Below are 24,002 nucleotides of genomic sequence, written 5' to 3'. Positions count from 1 at the left end.
TTCTGATGGGGATCTACAAAGGAGCAGGAAGTGAATAACATATTAAAAAAACAGTAGTGTCCGTAGCAACCTTCACCCATTTTAACATAGGAGACAAATAAACACACACACACACACACACACACACACACACACACACACACACACACACACACACACACTCACACACACACACACACACACACACACACATATAGACAGATGTACACAAATGTCAGGCAATGTTTGACCTAAAAGGTAAATTTTCAGTTACAGATGATGTAATACATGAACAAAGCACTGCATTTATAAAACTAAATGGTTACTAAAATATAATAAAAATGCAGACACAAATTACAAGTTAATAAACACAATAAATACACCATAAGTTAAATCAACTTAAGAAAAAAATCAGGTAAGGCTGCCTTGCCACTCTCACACATGTTTCTTCATTTTTTGGAGCTGCCACCAAAATTATTACTTTTCTGAATATTTATTTATTTTATTTATTTAAGTTTGAAGGTTGGGGAAGTCTACTAGGTCATAAAGAGCCCGTTTTCAGTGGAGGCCTAGGGAGAAAAGCTCCAAAATATTGCAAGTTACATGTTACATGTTACAAAAAGAATAACAAAGATTCATACAGAACAATTAAACATTTACAGACGAATAATACATTATGTAATAAGCACTAGTGAGTTAACATTTAAACATGGCTACTAGCCCTTTGCAGGTTAGGTAAACTAAACATTTACAGAAAAATCACATTTTTGTCAATAAGCTCTTAGTTAACATTTAAAGAATTAGCAGTTACCCCTTTGCAGGTTAGATGAACCATTTTGCATGGAGAAAGTACCAGAATATTTGTTATGGTAAGTATAGTACATTAGATAGTAGAGAGAAAATCAGTCCCAGATAGGGGAGAGATTGTATTAGGTTGAGATGAAGCAATAGTAGCGGTAACTGGTGATGATTTGTTTCAACAAGCCCCTTCCCTAAAAAGGGTTTGTATTTCAAACCCCACTCGCTCAAAATATCCTGTAAGATATTGTCAACAAAATCTAAAGGATACCCTCTCTCCACAAACATACACTTAAGGCCATTAAATTCTTGAATGACATCCTCAAAATGAGAAGTCATCCGAGAAATCCTAATGGCCTGTCCCTTAACAATACTTTTTTTCTGGTAGTTATAAACCCTAGGGGCGGAAATTAGAAAAATACATTAAATAAGAGAGAGTTGATGTGGCAACTGTGCTTAGCAGCTAACCTGTGTCCAGGATTGAATGATTTTATATCTATTCTTCCTGCTTTAAAAGAAAAAGCAGAGAGGGTATGATTGTGAAATATGATAAAATGCGTATTTTGTTTTTACAAAGAATTTTTAACAGAAGTATTTTAAACATTATTGTTAATTTATTTATGGTATTAATTTATTCATAAGTTTTTATTGATTGGTGAGAATTTAGCCTATCTTATGTGTTTATGGTGTATTTAAACCATATGACTATCTTTTCTAACTGTTCTGATGAAGTCAATTGTATTTGATGAAAGTGCTTAACCTAGTGAATAAATATATGGTCTACAAGTGCTGCTGGTGATTTATTTGTTTTTTGTTATTTGTTTTTACATCTAAAGAAATCCCAATCCCTCTGCACTACATGCTCCAGAGACCTCAACCTCATTACCACAATCAACAGAACACGCTGAAGGAATAGGTTTATAACCCAGAGAATGCCCATGTTATGGAATAGACTTCACATACATGTCAAGCGGAGCGCCTCACTGGACTCTTCATAAGAAATCTTGATGACTGGATGTGAAATAGAAAACTCACCCCATGGATTACTCCAGTGGCTCTACTTGACAGAGGCATTGGGAACTAAGGTTGGGTGGCATGATGCCAGGGTAATCCTATGGGCTAGGTTAGTAAAGGCTCCAGAACCATTAGCCTAGTACACACCTATGAGCCTATGAATTTTATGATTACATGCATGCAAGTCTTTCAAAAAATACACTATTTATAGAGTGAGGAGCAGTCTACTCTTTTCTCTCTGTCAATGTTCCATAATGGTTCTTACGGAAGACTAAATATTTAGTGTTCCATATCACTGATCTATAAACCTTCAGGAAGACAATATCATTTTTTTTTCTTTCCATATTCTCTTGATCGCATAATTTCTTTTGTTAAAAAAGGCTATTTTGTTTCATGAAAAAATGCTTGCATTTTACCTTCTTTTTTTGTTTTTTCGAAACACCTTTATTAAATTATCACTTGTGATATAGGCAAATTTACATTCATATAAAAGTAATCTCACATTAATTAACATAACAACATTTTACTTCACATATATTTCTATATAGATCATATAACCTAAGCAACGTTACATACATTATTCAATTCCTGCCTTTTTTTTAAAACAAAAAACATCCTTATTAAACCATACCTTACTACACAGGCAATCATACATTTGTACAACTGATAACAAAACACACCGACACAATCCTAGCTGCAAGCATTTTACATCACAAACCATACTAACACACTCCCAGTAGCAAGCATTATACATCACTTATAATCTATCCAATCTTTTTCAGTCAAACATTACATAGCTCATTTAAGTCCTGACACATTTTAAACCTCATTCCTCCCTTGTATGTATTGTTCCCACAATTCCCATTTTCTCCTATGTAGATTACTCCTACCCTTTTCTAAAGATCTCAGTTCCAGTTGTTTTTATCTATGTTACTATATTCACTACTTCAAGTATAGCTGGTTGACTAGGCAATTACAATTCTGTATCATAGCTCAGAAAAATCATCTCCCTCGTCAGACCAATCTGCCTATCCAGCATTCGGCTTCTTGAAGCCTATGAGCTGCACCTACCATGTGCAGATCATAATAATATTTTCTTGGTCGGCGATGAACAGTACTTTAATTTCTTGATACATATTATCTGAACACTTCTGTAGATTGTTCCTCTTAGTAATAGTGACTGGATGTCACACATTAAGGAATGGAAGTTCAGTAAGTCAGCACTGTCTATATTGATATGAGGAGTAGCTCCAAAATGTAAATGGACACATTTCTTGTTTATAGCTAAAATCATTAAAATGTATTTCTTAAGAAAACAATTACCAACTATTTGAGATTCAAGGAGTTAGTTATTCTGTGGCATTTAATAATAAGGGTATGTAACCAATTTCTTTAGTTTTAAACCTAAAAATTTCAAAGATATAGCCAGATTGAGTTGTTTTCAAATAGCCTTCTTGACATGAAGTCTCAAAAAGGCAAAAAAAAAAAAATATATATATATATATATCTATATATATATATCTATATATATATATCTATATATATATATATATATATATATATATATATATATATATATATATATATATATATATATATAAATATATATATATATATACACATACATACATATATATATATATATATATCTATATATATATATATATAGATATATATATATATATATATATATATATACATATATGGCTTGCAGGTGATTAGTCATGTAGAATTAGTTAGGAATTCCTGGATGAAAACACATTTTATGAGAACTTGTTTGTTTAGTTCCATTTTCAGTCCAGGAGTTATTAAGATTCAGTTACTGCAGCTTATAAAGGGAGACATGAATGAGCAACTAACTAGTACGCATGCACTTATAATAGTTAATCAGAATTCTTAAATGCCCATCATATCTGTCGGGTCGGTGGTTACATACATCAGCATGTATATTTTGCATTAAAGATAATGCAGTAATACGAAACTGTGCTGTAATGTTCATAGGTAGGTACTAGGCTATCAGCCCAAGGGGCCTATGTAAAACTAGCCAACAAGGTTCCCTGGCTTATGCCACCCAAGAAAGTTATTTTCCTGTGCCACTGTCGAGCAGAGACACAGAAGTGATCCCCATGGTGTATTTCCTATTTCCCATCCACTCATCAAGATTTTTCTTGAAGAGTGCTAATGAAGAACTTTGCTTGACATAGATGGGTAGCCTGTTCCAGAGTATGGGAAGTCTCTGAGACAGGAATCTATCCCTCCAGCATGTCCTGTTTATGGTGGTGACAAGGTTTAGGTCCCTAGACCGTGTAGCTCAGAGGGACTTGGATTTTTTAGGTGTAGCATTTACATCCAATTTTTTGAAGGAATGTATTTCATTTTTAGATGTTAATATAAATAGACTTCCATCTGGTCTGTTGAATACGTCTATCCATCGTAAGTTGTGCTTTAGGAATGCTTTTTTGCACCGGAACAGCATGCACCCCAGTTATGTGTTTAATAACGTAATGAAAGGACAACTTATGAGAGCCTCAAGGTTGAATCCGAGTGGAGATGGATATATAGAGGAGACAGCCAAACTGAAACATATGTTCTTAGAGAGAGGTTATAATGAAGCAGCCTTTGACAAGATACTTAGTGAGGTTAGTGCACTTAGGTCTACTACAGCTAAACCTTACTATGCAGATGCCTCCGTAGAGACAGACATCCATAACCCTGGTGTGTCTGACTTTATTAGAGCCCCTGTATTTTATACCAGAGATGCCTATTTTTTGAGAGAGTTAATGGGTAAACACTGGGAGATCTTAGGGTTGGACCATGATATAAGTCAGTTAGTGGGACCAATACCATCGGTTGTATTTAAGAATAAACCTAGTCTAAAGAAGTTATTATGTTACAGGAGTTTATCAAAGAATAATAGGAAGCCCAATGATTTTGACTACAATACTAGAGCTTGTGGGAGTTGTAATCAATGTAGTTTGATAGATATTAGGGACACTTTTGTGAATCCCCATAATAACTTTATATATAATTTTAATACAGGTACCAACTGTATGAGTAAGAACGTGGTGTATTTGGCTAGGTGTGTAGCCTGCACCTCGTTCTATATAGGTAAGACAGATATGTCTTTGAGGGAGAGAATTAGAGAACATCAGTATCATATACGGCTAGGTACTGACATGAATTCTTTGGCCAAGCACAATAAGATTTTTGGCCCTCAACATGTGTTTGTGTACAGTGTAATACAAGAAGTGTTTGCGAGTATACGTGGGGGTGATTTGATTAATTACACATTAGAATGTGAGTTGAGGTGGATACTTAGGTGTAAAGCAGATCAACCCCCAGGCCTGAATGAGAAGGTCAATCTTAGACCAGTACTTAGAAAAAGAAGATGTGCTAGACCTAAGAAATGATGTCCACCTGGTAGTTTATGTATAGTCTACATGTATTATTTGTTATGTAGAGGATCGAATAATATATAAGTGTTAGGATGCTATGTACACCCTTTGTTTTATATACATAACATTATTAGTAATATTAGTAATATCTATTTAATATTTAACTTATTAGTCTGTTGCTTGGCACCTTCATATACGGCCATTTTACTATTATTTTTACTATTGTATTTACTGTTGGTTTCTTACTTTTATTTTTTATATGTCCACAGTATATACATGTATTTTATGGTTTTTAATATATTAGTAGTTTAATTTTGTAATGATTTATTTAGTTGTTAATATTTTATAAATATTGTAGTTCATGTTTATGACGAAATTAGTGCAATTAGCCAATGGTAGACTTCGTGCTGTTATTTAAATTGTGATGTGTGATGGAGGTAATGAAACGTCTGATGAAGCCTACGGGTGAAAGCGCTTACGTTTGTTTGTATGAATAAATCGTTTTCACAGTGAACAGCATCGTCCTTCTTTCATATGGTTTGAAAGTGTGTTTGAAGCAATTTGTGGAACTTTATCTTTTGAGAGACCGCTTACTGCCATAGGACCCTGCGTATGGTTTTGGAGTTTGTGTTTGATTATATTTTTCCTGAAACAGGGTCCAAGCTCTGTTGGCTTTGTGCACTGGTGTGCTTTGTGTTTGTTTTTTACTTAGTTTTGCACGAGCCCAGGAGGATGGCAGATACGGCGGTATGTAACGTTGAACTTCCGTACGTCCCAGAGATGATGTCAACAACCAATCGGAGGGTAGAACGGTTTGAGGACTGTGTAAAAGGAGCCGACAATTTACTGCTGATGTACGAACCTTGTTTGGATTCAGATTTGAATGACACTAGTAACGTACATTTGGTTGCTTTAACTGAAGAACTCAATCGACTGGAATTAGACTTTTTGAAGCTCAAGAGGCTTCAGCTTGAACGCCAATATTTTGAAGCGTGCTTAGCAAAGAGGATTGTACCGCGTGGACTAAGGGTGCTAAAGATGCCCACGTCAGGTAATGCTTTCCCGGAGTTGCTGTATAAATGGCAACAGTTAAATTTGGAGCTTAGCTTCAATTATATGAAGCTGTTGAATGACTTTCATGCAAAGGAAGCGGATGAGTTAAGACTGTCTGTCAACCGGCTGTATGCAAATATTAAAACAAAATTTTCTAATGACATGGTTGATGTGAGATTAGACAAAGTAATTGATAATGTCTCACTTTTTGAGAAAAGGTTGTTAGAACAGAAGAAAAATAAAATACTAAGAGATACTAGAGATTTTAAAAATAATCATGTTTTTACTTGGCCGAGGCCGTACAGTAATATGAATGGTGCTAGCAATGTTACTAATATGGTTACTGGTACTGCAAATAATAGTTATAACAATAATATTAGTTCCCAAATGAATTTAAGGAGTGTGGGGAATGTTTCTAATACACGGACTGAAGGGGTAACAGTTGGAGCCTTACATGATGTTGTTGATTCAATTAATACTAGTAATGCTGATGAGCAAGTAGGTAATGATAGGCGTGTACCCCTGTTAGAACAAAGTAATATAGATAGTAGTTCAACTCAGACTAACAATGGTGCAGGACCGGTTAATGTGGATATTACAGTTAGGAGGAAGGTACCAACACCAGGCCTTGTTCCTGGGACATCTAATAAGAATGTTTTGTTCACCCCTTTTCCCATAGCACAACAACAGCGTGCAGGGAGGTCTCGGTCACAGATCAGAGGCCGTTACAAGAGAAAAGGCTCAGACAGCAAGCAGCGAGGTCCCACATTGAAGAAAATGTGGGAGAAAGTAGGGACTCGCTAATCATGAATATTTCAAGTAGGGAGTTAAGTGTTTTTGAGCAACAGGTGTTGAATAAAGGCCTGAGCTTTATTCCTACGTCAGATAGTGATTTAGTTGACTCCATCTTGGATATTCGAATGTTTGTTAGGAATCTACAACTCAAATTAGATTTTGGGAAAAATGAGTTGGAGAGACCAGGGTCTGTATTTCGCTGTAACAGTTTATATATACCTCAACTACACCCTCTTTTGGATACCTTTTCCCAGTTAGTAGAGAAAGGCATATATACACACTTTGAAACAGGTAGGAGATCGAGAAAGACAGGCAATTTGAGTACCAATCAGAGATATGCCTTGAATTCTCTTAAATTAGATCCTACCATCACAATTACGCCAGCGGATAAGGGAGGGCCAATAGTTGTGATGGATACATGTTGGTATGTTAGGAGTATGTGTGATCTACTCAGTATAGATGTGTTTTATGAAAAGATTGACATGGATGCTGTGACAGAGAGAGTATTTAGGGTGTATAACATGCTGGATGATCTTTTATTATCTGAAGACATCTCGTTTGATTTATATAGTTACTTGAAAGTAAGTAATCCACGTATACCAGTCATACAAGGCCTTCCTAAGGTCCATAAATCTGTGCAGGAACCCCCTATGAGACCTATTGTTGCTGGCCAAGGCTGGCTCACTGAACCAATGTCGATATACGTGGAATATTTTGTAAGACCATTGGTTAATAATATTCCACATATTTTAAGGGACAGTAAGCAGTTCCTACTTGAGCTATATGAATATATGAAAAGTTTGGATGATCTGAGTGATTTTACGTTGGTTACTTTAGATGTAGTGAGCCTCTTTACAAAGATTCCCAATGATGTAGGCGTCTTGTATATGCAGCGATTTTTACAATCTAAGTCTGACTTTATTGATAAGAAGGTGGAGTTAATTTGTCTGTTTATGGAGACTATTTTGTATAACAATGTGTTTATGTTTGGAGATTCCGTTTACTCACAGAAGGATGGCGTAGCAATGGGCACTCCTTGTGCCAAAAGCTACACCAATGTAGTTGTAGCACAATGGGAGGAGACTTTTTTGTTTAAATCACAGCTTTTCAAGGAGGGTGTCGGTTTCTATAAGAGATTTGTAGATGACCTCTTTTTGATTTGGCTTGGTGATGTGGATGGATTGTTGTTGTTTTTTGAAGAAATTAATGCTTCAACTGATTTTTTGAAATTGACATCCAATTTTTCGAAGGAATGTATTTCATTTTTAGATGTTAATATAAATAGACTTCCATCTGGTCTGTTGAATACGTCTATCCATAGGAGTTGTGCTATAGGAATGCTTTTTTGCACCGGAACAGCATGCACCCCAGTTATGTGTTTAATAACGTAATGAAAGGACAACTTATGAGAGCCTCAAGGTTGAATCCGAGTGGAGATGGATATATAGAGGAGACAGCCAAACTGAAACATATGTTCTTAGAGAGAGGTTATAATGAAGCAGCCTTTGACAAGATACTTAGTGAGGTTAGTGCACTTAGGTCTACTACAGCTAAACCTTACTATGCAGATGCCTCTGTAGAGACAGACATCCATAACCCTGGTGTGTCTGACTTTATTAGAGCCCCTGTATTTTATACCAGAGATGCCTATTTTTTGAGAGAGTTAATGGGTAAACACTGGGAGATCTTAGGGTTGGACCATGATATAAGTCAGTTAGTGGGACCAATACCATTGGTTGTATTTAAGAATAAACCTAGTCTAAAGAAGTTATTATGTTACAGGAGTTTATCAAAGAATAATAGGAAGCCCAATGATTTTGACTACAATACTAGAGCTTGTGGGAGTTGTAATCAATGTAGTTTGATAGATATTAGGGACACTTTTGTGAATCCCCATAATAACTTTATATATAATTTTAATACAGGTACCAACTGTATGAGTAAGAACGTAGTGTATTTGGCTAGGTGTGTAGCCTGCACCTCGTTCTATATAGGTAAGACAAATAGGTCTTTGAGGGAGAGAATTAGAGAACATCAGTATCATATATGGCTAGGTACTGACACGAATTCTTTGGCCAAGCACAATAAGATTTTTGGCCCTCAACATGTGTTTGTGTACAGTGTAATACAAGAAGTGTTTGCGAGTATACGAGGGGGTGATTTGATTAATTACACGTTAGAATGTGAGTTGAGGTGGATACTTAGGTGTAAAGCAGATCAACCCCCAGGCCTGAATGAGAAGGTCAATCTTAGACCAGTACTTAGAAAAAGAAGATGTGCTAGACCTAAGAAATGATATCCACCTGGTAGTTTATGTATAGTCTACATGTATTATTTGTTATGTAGAGGATCGAATAATATATAAGTGTTAGGATGCTATGTACACCCTTTGTTTTATATACATAACATTATTAGTAATATTAGTAATATCTATTTAATATTTAACTTATTAGTCTGTTGCTTGGCACCTTCATATACGGCCATTTTACTATTATTTTTACTATTGTATTTACTGTTGGTTTCTTACTTTTATTTTTTATATGTCCACAGTATATACATGTATTTTATGGTTTTTAATATATTAGTAGTTTAGTTTTGTAATGATTTATTTAGTTGTTAATATTTTATAAATATTGTAGTTCATGTATATGACGAAATTAGTGCAATTAGCCAATGGTAGACTTCGTGCTGTTATTTAAATTGTGATGTGTGATGGAGGTAATGAAACGTCTGATGAAGCCTACGGGTGAAAGCGCTTACGTTTGTTTGTATGAATAAATCGTTTTCACAGTGAACAGCATTGTCCTTCTTTCATATGGTTTGAAAGTGTGTTTGAAGCAATTTGTGGAACTTTATCTTTTGAGAGACCGCTTACTGCCATAGGACCCTGCGTATGGTTTTGGAGTTTGTGTTAAATTAACAAGTGTGTTTAAAAAACCTTCTGTTAAAAATTCTTTGTAAAAAGAAAATACACATTTTAACACATTTCACAATCATACCCTCACTGCTTTTTCTTTTAAAGCAGGAAGAATATATATAAAATCATTCAGTCCTGGACACAGGTTAGCTGCTAAGCACAGTTGCCACATCAACTCTCTCTTATTTGAAGTATTTTTCCAATTTCCGCCCCTAGGGTTTATAACTACCAGAAAAAAAGTATTGTTAAGGGACAGGCCATTAGGATTTCTCGGATGACTTCTCATTTTGAGGATGTCATTCAAGAATTTAATGGCCTTAAGTGCATGTTTGTGGAGAGAGGGTATCCTTTAGATTTTGTGGACAATATCTTACAGGATATTTTGAGCGAGTGGGGTTTGAAATACAAACCCTTTTTAGGGAAGGGGCTTGTTGAAACAAAACATATTGAGAAAGTAGAATGTTTTAACAGTAATTGTATGCAGGCTTGTGCTATACAATATAGTTCTTACTACAATGAAATAAGAAACATTCTTTATAAGAACTGGAATATTTTCAGAGGCGACCAAGCTATTTTACAAGTGGTGGGTGAAAAAACTATTTTTTTGTACTAAAGTAGGTTGCAATTTAAAGCTTACTTTAGAGGGTAATATGCATAACAGCAGCCGCAAATTAAATGAATTTACTAAAGTTTGTGGTTGTTGTGCACAATGTAAACTTTTATTATCAGCTGTTAGTTTAATGCTTGATAATACGAATCAAGACACAGTGTTTTTTAAAAAAGGAAATTGTCACACTAACAAAATAGTGTATTTGGCCAAGTGTAATTCCTGCCTGGGGTTTTATGTTGGGAAAACAGAGAGGGCTCTCATTTCCAGGATATATGAGCATTTATATGATATTAAGAATGCAAAAGAAACTAATGCACTATTCAGGCACAGTAAAGTATGTACCAACTTTATTGGATTTAAGTTTGGTATCCTGGACATGGTAGATATAAACCCTAGGGGCGGAAATTAGAAAAATACATTAAATAAGAGAGAGTTGATGTGGCAACTGTGCTTAGCAGCTAACCTGTGTCCAGGATTGAATGATTTTATATCTATTCTTCCTGCTTTAAAAGAAAAAGCAGAGAGGGTATGATTGTGAAATATGATAAAATGCGTATTTTGTTTTTACAAAGAATTTTTAACAGAAGTTTTTTAAACATTATTGTTAATTTATTTTTGGTATTAATTTATTCATAACAAGTTTTTATTGATTGGTGAGAATTTAGCCTATCCTATGTGTTTATGGTGTATTTAAACCATATGACTATCTTTTCTAACTGTTCTGATGAAGTCAATTGTATTTGATGAAAGCGCTTAACCTAGTGAATAAATTTATGGTCTACAAGTCCTGCTGGTGATTTATTTGTTTTTTGTTATTTGTTTTTACATCTAAAGAAATCCCAATCCTTCTGCACTACATGCTCCAGAGACCTCAACCTCATTACCACAATCAACAGAACACGCTGGAGGAATAGGTTTATAACCCAGAGACTGCCCATGTTATGGAATAGACTTCACATACATGTCAAGCGGAGCGCCTCACTGGACTCTTCATAAGAAATCTTGATGACTGGATGTGAAATAGAAAACTCACCCCATGGATCACTCCAGTGGCTCTACTTGACAGAGGCATTGGGAACTAAGGTTGGGTGGCATGATGCCAGGGTAATCCTATGGGCTAGGTTAGTAAAGGCTCCAGAACCATTAGCCTAGTACACACCTATGAGCCTATGAATTTTATGATTACATGGATGCAAGTCTTTCAAAAAATACACTATTTATAGAGTGAGGAGGAGTCTACTCTTTTCTCTCTGTCAATGTTCCATAATGGTTCTTACGGAAGACTAAATATTTAGTGTTCCATATCACTGATCTATAAACCTTCAGGAAGACAATATAATTTTTTTTTCTTTCCATATTCTCTTGATCGCATAATTTCTTTTGTTAAAAAAGGCTATTTTGTTTCATGAAAAAATGCTTGCATTTTACCTTCTTTTTTTGTTTTTTCGAAACACCTTTATTGAATTATCACTTGTGATGTAGGCAAATTAACATTCATATAAAAGTAATCTCACATTAATTAACATAACATTTTACTTCACATATATTTCTATATAGATCATATAACCTAAGCAATGTTACATACCTTATTCAATTCCTGCCTTTTTTTTTTAAACAAAAAACATCCTTATTAAACCATACCTTACTACACAGGCAATCATACATTTATACAACTGATAACAAAACACACCGACACAATCCTAGCTGCAAGCATTTTACATCACAAACCATACTAACACACTCCCAGTAGCAAACATTATACATCACTTATAATCTATCCAATCTTTTTCAGTCAAACATTACATAGCTCATTTAAGTCCTGCCACATTTTAAACCTCATTCCTCCCTTGTATGTATTGTTCCCCACAATTCCCATTTTCTCCTATGTAGATTACTCCTACCCTTTTCTAAAGATCTCAGTTCCAGTTGTTTTTATCTATGTTACTATATTCACTACTTCAAGTATAGCTGGTTGACTAGGCAATTACAATTCTGTATCATAGCTCAGAAAAATCATCTCCCTCGTCAGACCAATCTGCCTATCCAGCATTCGGCTTCTTGAAGCCTATGAGCTGCACCTACCATGTGCAGATCATAATAATATTTTCTTGGTCGGCGACGAATAGTACTTTAATTTCTTGATACATATTATCTGAACACTTCTGTAGATTGTTCCTCTTAGTAATAGTGACTGGATGTCACACATTAAGGAATGGAAGTTCAGTAAGTCAGCACTGTCTATATTGATATGAGGAATAGCTCCAAAATGTAAATGGACACATTTCTTGTTTATAGCTAAAATCATTAAAATGTATTTCTTAAGAAAACAATTACCAACTATTTGAGATTCAAGGAGTTAGTTACTCTGTGGCATTTAATAATAAGGGTATGTAACCAATTTCTTTAGTTTTAAACCTAAAAATTTCAAAGATATAGCCAGATTGAGTTGTTTTCAAATAGCCTTCTTGACATGAAGTCTCAAAAAGGCAAAAAAAAAAAAAAAAAAAAATATATATATATATATATATATATATATATATATATATATATATATATATATACATACATATATATATATACATATATGGCTTGCAGGTGATTAGTCATGTAGAATTAGTTAGGAATTCCTGGATGAAAACACATTTTATGAGAACTTGTTTGTTTAGTTCCATTTTCAGTCCAGGAGTTATTAAGATTCAGTTACTGCAGCTTATAAAGGGAGACATGAATGAGCAACTAACTAGTACGCATGCACTGATAATAGTTAATCAGAATTCTTAAATGCCCATCATATCTGTCGGGTTGGTGGTTACATACATCAGCATGTATATTTTGCATTAAAGATAATGCAGTAATACGAAACTGTGCTGTAATGTTCATAGGTAGGTACTAGGCTATCAGCCCAAGGGGCCTATGTAAAACTAGCCAACAAGGTTCCCTGGCTTATGCCACCCAAGAAAGTTATTTTCCTGTGCCACTGTCGAGCAGAGACACAGAAGTGATCCCCAGGGTGTATTTCCTATTTCCCATCCACTCATCAAGATTTTTCTTGAAGAGTGCTAATGAAGAACTTTGCTTGACATAGATGGGTAGCCTGTTCCAGAGTATGGGAAGTCTCTGACACAGGAATCTATCCCTCCAGCATGTCCTGTTTATGGTGGTGACAAGGTTTAGGTCCCTAGACCGTGTAGCTCAGAGGGACTTGGATTTCTTTAGGTGTAGCATGTCCAACAGCTCTGGATTTGACATAGCTTTATATGTTAGGCAGTGATCACCTCGGAGTAGGTGATATGCTACAGAGTAAAGCTGGAGTTTTTTGAAGCGGTCAGTGTAGGGCATTTGAGGCCAGTAATCCTCTTTGTGAGGTACTTCTGTGGCCTTTCCAGCTGTTGCAGATGTCTTGTGAGGTACATTCCAAAAGGGGCGATGTACTCTATAATGGGTCTAATGAGTGTCGAGTAGAGGGGAACAATGACCTCTTTTTTCCTGGATGACAACCCTTTTATGATGAGGTGTGCCATGTAGAAGGACTTCCTGACTACTGTGGTGATGTGACTATCAAAGGAGAGACTACTGTCCACCTGGGTCCCAAGGTCTCTTATCACACATTCAGTGTTAAGTAGATTGCTGCCTATGTGGTAGTTCATGGGTACAGAGTTTTTACCAAAGGGGATGACACTGCAATTTTTGGCATTAAGCTTGAGGCCATGGGTCTGACACCAGGCATCTGTCTCAGCAAGGCCCTTCTGTAGGATGTCCATATCATTTGGGGACTTGATTATGGCTCCTAGTTTGCAGTCATCTGCAAACTTCGTTAGCCAGAGGCCTTCTGTGTTAGCCTGTACTTCAGAGAAGTAGATATCAAACAGGAGAGGTCCCAGGATGGAACCCTGTGGTAGTCCACTTGTCACTGCTTTGAGGTCAGATTTGGAGTCTGCAACTTTTACAGTGTGGGTTCTGTCAGTGAGTCAGTTGGCAACCAATCTTGTGACGTAGGGATTTATACTTAGTTTAGTGAGTTTAACTATAATTCCAAAATGGGGGATGGTGTCGAAAGCCTTGGCGAGGTCAAGATAGGCTGTGTGAACCACCTTACCCGCATCTACAGCTTTGCTGACTGCCTCAAAAAAGTCAATCAGATTCAGGAGGCATGATCTGCCTTTCACAAACCAGAACTGGGTGGGATCCAGAGTTTGGAGGTTACCAATGTCTTTGTTTATGAGTTCCATGATGATACGTTCCATAGCCTTGCAGACCAGGCTCGTCAGGCTAATAGGTCGATAGTTCCTGGAATCAGTGGTGGCTCCCCCTTTGTGGAGTGGGATAACTGTTGCTGTGCACCATTCAGTAGGCACAAAGCCTGATGAAAGGCTATTATTGAACATGGTGCTTAAGTGGGGAGCCAGTTCGTTCTGAAGTTCGTGTTGTCCAGTCCCATGGATGCTGTGTTTTTGGCTTTAGAGAGTGCAGCGTTTACCTGCATAGTTGTGATTACAGGGACTCTGCATTCTTCCTGTATAGATATGGGCCTTTTGGGGGGTGAAAGGGGGTATAAAGTTAGCACTGAACCTATCTGCCAGGATGTTGGCAATATCAGTTGGTTCTGTAATTTCCGTGCCTTTGTGCTGTAACTCAGGGCAGATCTGGGTGTTGCCATTGCGATTCTTGACATAGTTATAGAATGCTTTATGGCTGTCCTTGGAATTAGTGGCAATTTTGTTTTCGTAGCTAGCTTTGGTGGATCTTATAAGGGATCTCAACTTCTTACTGAGGCTGACCAGGGAGCTCCTCCACTCATGGGATTTTACTCTCTTTTGCAACAGTTTCTTCTTTCTGTTGTACAGTTTGTTTATGGCAGGGGACCACCAGATTGGCTTCCTTTTTTTGGAGGATAGCGTCTTGGTTCTGTTTGGGATAGCACGATCCATGCAAGTGCTTTTAGAGTGCATTTGTGTAGGATTCAGCAGTTGTAACTGTATTGTCCATCTACATGGATGTCATGAAGTTCACCACTTCTGTCTTAAAAAGCATGATGTTGGCTTTGGAGACATTTTTTACTGTGGTTTCCTTAATGGGGGTGGGATGTGGATATCAAGGGTAATTAGCTTATGCTCAGATTGGATCAACGAGGAGTTGACTTCAGGTGTAGAACACCGGTCACTCATGTTGGTAATGACTAGGTTTAGGATATTGTTGTCCCTGGTGGGGGTGTGGATATGTTGATCCAGGGCATTGGAGTTTATGAATTCCAGAAAGCGTTGAGCTAAGGAGTTGGTACACGAGTAATTTTCCCAGTTAATGGTGGGGTAGTTAAAGTTGCCCATTATTAGGGTGTTTGGTTGAACCCTAATATTTTCCATTACATCAAGAAAATAGGAGTGGGAATCCTGGGGCATGGTGGGGAATCTGTAGGAAGCTACAATTTGGATTGCAGTTTTGCCCAGAGTTAGTTGCACTTGGATAACCTTGGATGCATTATGCTGAGCAACTAGCCTGGAGGTGTGGATATCCTTACTGAATATGGACACACCTCCACCTTCTTCCATTTATTCTGCTTCTGCAGAGAGGTCATTTGTCATTTTGTTTTGCACCTTTATAGTGATGCAGAACTGACATATGCTTTTCTCAAAATAATTATGGAAAGTAAAGTTTGGCACTTTATCTGTTTTCTAAGTGGATCACTGGTATTTCTCCTTTGCTCAATGTCAAGATTGTGAATCAAGATCAGCATTTTACTGTCATGACAGGGAAACAGGGCACAACATTTGAAAATAACCATGGAAAGCACTATCTGACACTGTACTGTTAAAAAAGAGGGGACACAATGCTGACCATTCACTGTCAAATTAAAAACAAGATAGGGCAATCTCAAAGAAGGATGAAGTCCTGGGAATAACTCTAATGTACCGACTTTTATTAGTAACAAGAGTAAGGGAGGAGCCAGGCAGGGAAGGTTGGTAAAAAGTAGGACACGCCACACAACAGGGAAGAGAGTGAGTGGGAGGAGCCAGTCAGGTGAGAATGGGAGTGAGCAGCCAGTGTGGAAGTGAGAATGGGAGTGAGCAGCCAATGAAGAAGTTAGAATGGGAGTGAGCAACCAATGTGGAAGGAGGAAGATTTGGCTTGCTTAATTGGTGAAGGATGGGAATACTGATGTTTTGCCTAAAGAGTGAGAATAGTAAGACCATACTGCATGGGCGCGTGCCTGCTATGTATGGGAATACACATGCACCCTTATGAGGAGCATAACTAGTCAAGCCTACATAAGCGAATTACCTAGCTGAAGTTTGGGCCATGCAATAACCCCTCATGCCCAGTATGCTCACTCTTAGGAAATGAATGCGTAATAGGGCTCTCAACCAAGAAGATCAAATAGGTCAGCTATGTAGTACATGTAGATGTTTAGATGGCTTGGGAATGGAACAAAAAAAAAACTGTGAATGTGAGCAGTGTTTGTCTATTCTGTGAATGTCTTTTCGTGTAAGTGGCTAACTGTGGTAGTTTGGCAGGTGAAGGTTGCATGTGAACACAACTGATCATTGGCATAGTAGTGCAGTGGAAGCATTTCCATTTCAAAGCGCTGGGCACTGGATGTGTTCATGGAAATGGCACCTTCTGTGTGGCATTTGCATGCCCTTGCGGTTATTCTTGGTTTTGTCAAGAACTCTGTTGTACCCCAGTAATCAAATGAAATGCTGTAGATGAATCGGCATTCCTCCAATTTGCTTGAAGGTAATATTGCAGTATGTGTGTGTGTGTGTGTGTGTGTGCGTGTGTGTGTGTGTGTGTGTGTGTGTGTGTGTGTGTGTGTGTGTGCTGTATGTGTGTGTGTGTGTGTGTGTGTGTGTGTGTGTGTGTGCGCATGCACGTTTGTGTGTGTGTGCATGTGCACATGTGTGTGTGTAAGTGTGCACACGTGTGTGTATGTGTGTGAGTGTACGCACGTGTGTATGTGTGTCAGTGTGAGCATGTGTGCATGTGCATTTGTGCATCTTCTGAAAGAGCTGGCTTGTCAGGGACAGTGCAAATGTGTATATGTGTGTGTGTGTGTGTGTGTGTGTGTGTGTGTGTGTGTGTGTGTGTGTGTGTGTGTGTGTGTGTGTGTGTGTGTGTTTATCTGAAAAACCAGTGTATGTTGTGACAAGCCTAGTTTGTCAGGGACAGTGACAGTGTCAGTGTGTGTTTGTAATATTGGCAGCATGCATATAACTCTTTAGGGTAGCATGAGCAGTACAAAATAGCTATCAAGTCATTACCTTTCAAAATAAAGCATAACATGTATTATACAAATCCATAACCTTAGAGCTTCTAGGCACATGGCAGCTTTCAGACTCCAGACTGTATATTTTGTCGCATGCCTACTGTTGGCCTCTACTCCAATCCCCACCTGTTGTAAATCAGGCATTGCTTACAACTTTGCACAGAATGTTGCTGCAGTTTGTACTGAGGCTGGAAACATTGTGGACACTATTGTTTTTTTTGTTTGTTTTGTTTTTCTTTTAGTCACAAACAAATTTCTGAGATGTTCACAGAAGGTCATTATAGCTTGCATAGGTGAAGGAGACAGTGCAGTCATTATTTCTTTAATTCTCATCACTAAAATCAGAGGTATCCACAGAAGGTCTCTATACCTTATATTCTAGCTGGGGACAGAATGATAATTTTTTTAAGTTTTCTCACAAACCTTAGATGTGTACACAGAAAGTCACTATAGCTTATGTAAGGGTAGTGTATTCTGTAGGAGCAAGAAGATGGAATACATTACTGCGATCATTATTTTTCCAACTTTCCTGCAAATCAAATATCAGTCTTATTCAATTTCCCATCTTTTGGGTGGCAGTGATAAGGAAGCATGCTGCTTATATATGCCTGAAAACAATAGGTTGAACTATGTTATTAAGTTCTATTTGTTCTTTTAGTTTTGCCCAGCTAAATATCATGAGGAGGCATGCTAGGTAGATAGACAGATAGATAGATAGATAGATAGATAGATAGATAGATAGATAGATAGATAGATAGATAGATAGACAAACATATCTGTCTGATACCAGCCCTTAAAAATATATGAGTGCAACTGTTTGTGCCTTCACTTTCATCCCAGTCTAATATTAGAAGGATATAAAGAAGGTGATTATCCTTTATGGGGAGCAGAGGAGGTAGCAGACAGTATTATCAGGCAGAATTTTTGCATTGTGGCAAACATCTCTCATCAGTTTATTATGAAATACTATTTTGTCAGCTTTGAACATTAAACATTGGAAACAACTTACTTCTTTGGAAGAAAAACACAATCCAGCAATTCTAACCATGTGGGTTCTGTCCTTGAGCCAGATTGCAACCCATCTAGTGACATAGGGGGTTATATTTAAGCTGGTGAGCTTATCTATAAAGTACCTTTATCTGCACTTTTTTTCAAAGAATACAGTATTTAAATTGATTTAACTGTGTTGCAGGAATATATATTAACTGAACTGGAAATTTTGACTCTGCTCTTCAGTTAGTGCTGCTATTTTCTGCTTAAAAACCTCAGCTTTGGCCGGCTAAGATCTAGCTGTATTCAACTGCACGTATAAGAGATGTTAAGTACCATTATCTGCACTTTTTTTCAAAGAATACAATATTTAAATTGATTTAACTGTGTTGCAGGAATATATATTAACTGAACTGGAAATTTTGACTCTACTCTTCAGTTAGTCCCACCCACCCTCCCTGTTTTTGTTTTGGTGTTGGTGTTAATCTTAGTGGCCTTGAAACTGCCCGCCCCTCTTGTAAATTTGTGTTTGGATACTCCTTCTGGGCCCATCTCATTTGCTTACTCAACTGAGTGCAGTGAGATCATATTCTGATTTCAGGCACTCCTACTGTGTACAAAGAGAGCATCTGGGAAACAGAAGAAAAAAAAAAATCTAAACTTGTTTCCTGCCTTTCCTGTTAAGTGGTATAGACTGTTTGTAGGCTTCTGAGCCTCCACGCCCTTCTGTGTTGGAGGGAAGCCTTCTAGCTTAGTTTTTTTTTTTCTTATAACTAGCCAGTTTTCTAGTTTCAGCACTCAAGTCTGTTTTTTTGAACTCAGCACTTGTTCAGAACTCCGTGTAAGCACTACATAAGCTGCAAATTACTGCAGCATTCAACTTTCCTCACTTGTCTAGTGGAAAGGAGTTTTTAGTACTTAATAAATAAGCACTTATCCAGGCATGTCTATGGGTCAGCTCCCAGTGATTTCTCCTGTCTATCTGATGAATCTGGGCATCTTGGGGCAATGCAGCAATTGCCTCATGTACACAGAAAACCCTCTCCTCCTACCACCCAACACTACAACCTGTGAGAGCTGCACTTATATAGCCAAACTGGAAGCAAAGCTTTCTTCACCCAAGACAGGACTAGACAGTCAAGAGAAGAGGGTAAACACTTGCACCACACCACACTCATCACATAGTCCCTCAAAACCCACACCACCAAAACACACACATAGAAACACAAAGCACACACCTACATTCACGAAGGCTCTCAATAAAAACCTGCCCAAGCATAAGGGACATCCAAAGCATAAACGCAAGCAAACTCCACCCCCCAACACAACCCAAATGACATATAGCCCACAAACTCAGTGTGCCACTCAACCACAGCCCATAAGGCATAACAACATACCCAACACTCTAGTCATAGGTGACTCTATAGTCAGGCACACTGATGTTCCACTCACTAGACTAAACAAGGAGAAAGTTACTGTCAGCTGCCTGTCAGGTGCCAGGATCTGCCACATAACGCATGCACTCAGGTCACTCCACAATAAGTACAAATATGACACTGTCATTGTCCATGTTGGTGTGAATGCCCTGAGATGTACCTCCCTGGACTACATGAAAAGAGACATGGAGGAGCTCTCCGATCTTGTATCCCAAGCAGGTATGACCCTAACCCTGAGTTGCATCCTGCCATCACCCAGAATGATACCACAGTACAAGGACAAAATGATTGACTTCAACAATTGGCTAAGCTTCTGGTGTCATTCTAAGGGGATCCAGTATTTGTCTGCCTGGGATGACATGATCGACAGTCCACGATGCTTTGCCAGAGATGGCCTGCACCTGTCGCCCTTAGGATTCCGGATACTGGCTAAGACTCTTGCCACCCCTATAGTGCCTTTTTTAGGCAAGGTTCAAATGACAAATTCACCACCATAACCGGTACAAGCAAGCAAAATCTGAGGGTAATGCTACTCAATGTTAGAAGTCTAAACCTCAAAATGCACTCACTCGAGGCACTCCTTAAAATGGAGAACATTGACATCTGTGCAGTGACAGAGACCTGGTTCAAAGCTCCAGAGAGCACCCCTGCATTACCAGGCTTCAATTCATACCACACCTTTCGGCCACTTAACCCAGAAAGAAGCACTAAAGGCGGAGGCGTGTCCATATTCATTAAGGATATCCATACCTCCAGGCTAGTTGCACAGCATAATGCATCCGAGATCATCCAAGTGCAACAAACTCTGGGCAAGACTGCAATCCAAATTGTAGCTTGCTACAGACCCCCCCACCATGCCCCAGGATTCACACTCCTCATTTCTTGATACACTGGAAAGTGTTAGGGTACAACCCAACACCCTAATAATGGGCGATTTCAACTATCCCACCATTAACTGGGAAAACTACTCATGTACCAACTCTTTTGCTCAACGTTTTCTAGAATTCATAAATTCCATCGCCTTGGATCAACTTATTCACACCCCCACCAGGGGCAGCAATATCCTAGACCTGGTCATCACCAACATGGGAAACCGGTGTTCCACACCAGAGGTCAATTCCTCGTTGGTCAGATCCAACCACAAGCTAATCAGCCTAGACATCCACATCCCACCCCCAGCCCCAATTAGGGGAAACCATTGTAAAAAACTTCTCAAAAGCCAACTTCACACTTCTTAAGACAGAAGTGGCAAACTTCATGACACCCATGCAGACGGACAATAGAGGTATGACTGCCGAGTCCTACACAAATGCACTTTATAAGCACTTACACGAGTGCATGGATCATGCTATCCCCAATAGAACCAAGATGTTATCCTCCAAAAAAAGGAAGCCAATCTGGTGGTCCTCTGCCATAAACAAACTCTACAACAGAAGAAAGAAACTGTTGCAAAAAAGAGTAAAATCCCATGACTGGAGGAACTCCTTGGTCAACCTCAGTAAGAAGTTGAGATCCCGCATAAAATCCTCCAAAGCTAGTTACGAAAACAAAATTGCCACTGACTCTAAAGACAACCAGAAAGCATTCTATAGCTATGTCAAGAATCTAAATGGGAACACTCAGATCTGCTCTGAGTTACAGCATAATGGCACTAAATATACAGAACCAACTGATATTGCCAACATCCTAGCAGATAGGTTCAGTGCTAACTTTACCCCCCTTTCACCCCCTAGAGGGCCCATCTCTATACCGGAAGAATGCAAAGTTCCTATAATCATGGCTGCACAGGTAAAAAACACACTCTTCAAAGCCAAGAACACAGCATCCATGGGATCTGACAATATCCCAGGCTGTGTTCTACATGAACTACAGAATGAACTGGCACCCTACCTAAGTACCATGTTCAATCATAGCCTCACCTCAGGCTTTGTACCCACTGAATGGCGCACCATGACAGTTATCCCACTCCACAAAGGGGGAGCCACGACAGACCCCAGGAACTACCGCCCCATTAGCCTGACGAGCCTGGTCTGCAAGACCATGGAACGTATCATCATGGAACTCATAAACAAAGACATTGGTAATCTCCAAACTCTGGACCCTACTCAGTTTGGATTTGTAAAAGGCAGATCATGTCTCCTAAACCTGATTGACTTCTTTGAAGCAGTCACCAAAGCCATAGATGATGGTAAAATGGTTCACACAGCTTATCTAGATCTCGCCAAGGCTTTCTACACCATCCCCCACTGTGGAATTATAGATAAGCTCACTAAACTAGGTATAAATCCTTATGTCGTAAGATGGGTTGCCAACTGGCTCATGGACAGAACCCACACTGTGAAAGTAGCGGATTCCAAATCCGACATCTGACCAGTGACAAGTGGAGTACCATAGGGTTCAGTCCTGGGTCCTCTCCTGTTTGGTATCTACTTCTCTGAAGTGCAGGCCAACACAGAAGGTCTTTGGCTAACAAAGTTTGCAGATGACTGCAAACTAGGAGCCATAATTGAAACTCCTAACAATGTGGACAAACTCCAAAAGGGCCTCACTGAGACAGATTCCTGGTGTCAAAGCCATGGCCTGAAGCTCAATGCCAAAAAGTGTATTGTCATCCCCTTTGATAAAAACTCTGTACCCATGAACTACCACATAGCTGGTAGTCTACTTAATGCCAAAAATGTGATAAGAGACCTTGGGACACAGGTGGACAGTAGTCTCTCCTTTGATAATCACATAGCCAAAGTGGTCAGGAAATCCTTCTTCGTGGCTCATCTCATCACAAAAGGATTCTCATCCAGAAAAAAAGAGGTCATTGTTCCCCTCTACTCATCACTCATTAGACCCATTATAGAGTACAATGCCCCTTTTGGTATGTACCTCACAAGACATCTACAACAGCTGGAAAGACCACAGAAATACCTCACAAAGAGGATTACTGGCCTCAAACAGATGCCCTATGCAGACCGTCTCAAAAAACTACAGCTTTACTCCATCACATATCGCCTACTCAGGGGCGATCTCTGCCTAACATACAAAGCTATGTCAAACCCAGAGCTGTTGGACATGCTCCACTTAAAGAAATCCCAATCCCTCCGAGCTACATGCTCTTGGGACCTTAACCTTGTCACCACAATAAACAGAACATGCTGGAGGGATGGATTCCTGTCCCAGAGACTTCCCATACTCTGGAACAGACTACCTATCTATGTCAAACAGAGCTCCTCATTAGCACTCTTCAAGAAAAATCTTGATGATTGGATGGGAAATGGGAAATTCACCCTGGGGATGACTTCTGTGGCTCTGCTCAACAGGGGCATAGGAAAATAATTTTCTTGGGTAGCGAAAGCCAGGGTACATTTTTTGGCTAGGCTTGTATGGGCCTATAGCCTAGTACCTACCTATGCACCTATGAACCTATAAGAATGAATTTGTTCCCTTACGATTTTTGTGCAGGCAAAGTATTGGATAAAAGGTTGTAGAAGTATTCTAAAAGATTCCTCAAAGCATCTATAACCCCATAATTGTATATGGTCCAGAAGCCCCATAATCACCAGCTAAATGCATTTATTTTCTACACATGTATTACAGTGTAACCTTGGCCAGTTAGTTTGTGCGCATGTTGAAAGGATGAAAAATAGCAAGGTCAAAGATGACAAAATTTCTTTCTATAATCATGATTTTTGCTTGGGCCATCACTGGATGAGAACAAAATCTGAAATGCAATAACATTCTAAAATGCAATTCTGGTATTAGT

The 24,002-nt window shown here is 38.4% G+C and overlaps 1 protein-coding gene across 1 annotated transcript in view; it reads left to right on the top strand.

Annotated features, from left to right (window-relative positions):
• Nucleotides 1-7,471: 7,471 nt before the first annotated feature.
• LOC122815550 (extracellular calcium-sensing receptor-like) overlaps nucleotides 7,472-24,002 on the top strand; it is a 76,008-nt gene continuing 59,477 nt past the window's right edge. The window contains exon 1 of the mRNA XM_044088140.1: nucleotides 7,472-8,288. Within this exon, the coding sequence (XP_043944075.1) occupies nucleotides 7,472-8,288 (817 nt within the window). The remainder of the gene's footprint in view (nucleotides 8,289-24,002) is intronic.

This window comes from Protopterus annectens, chromosome 1.part1 (assembly GCF_019279795.1).
Source record: "Protopterus annectens isolate FY-2018-M chromosome 1.part1, PAN1.0, whole genome shotgun sequence".
Taxonomy (NCBI): Eukaryota; Metazoa; Chordata; order Ceratodontiformes; family Protopteridae; genus Protopterus; species Protopterus annectens.
This window is presented reverse-complemented; position numbering and strand designations above follow the sequence as displayed.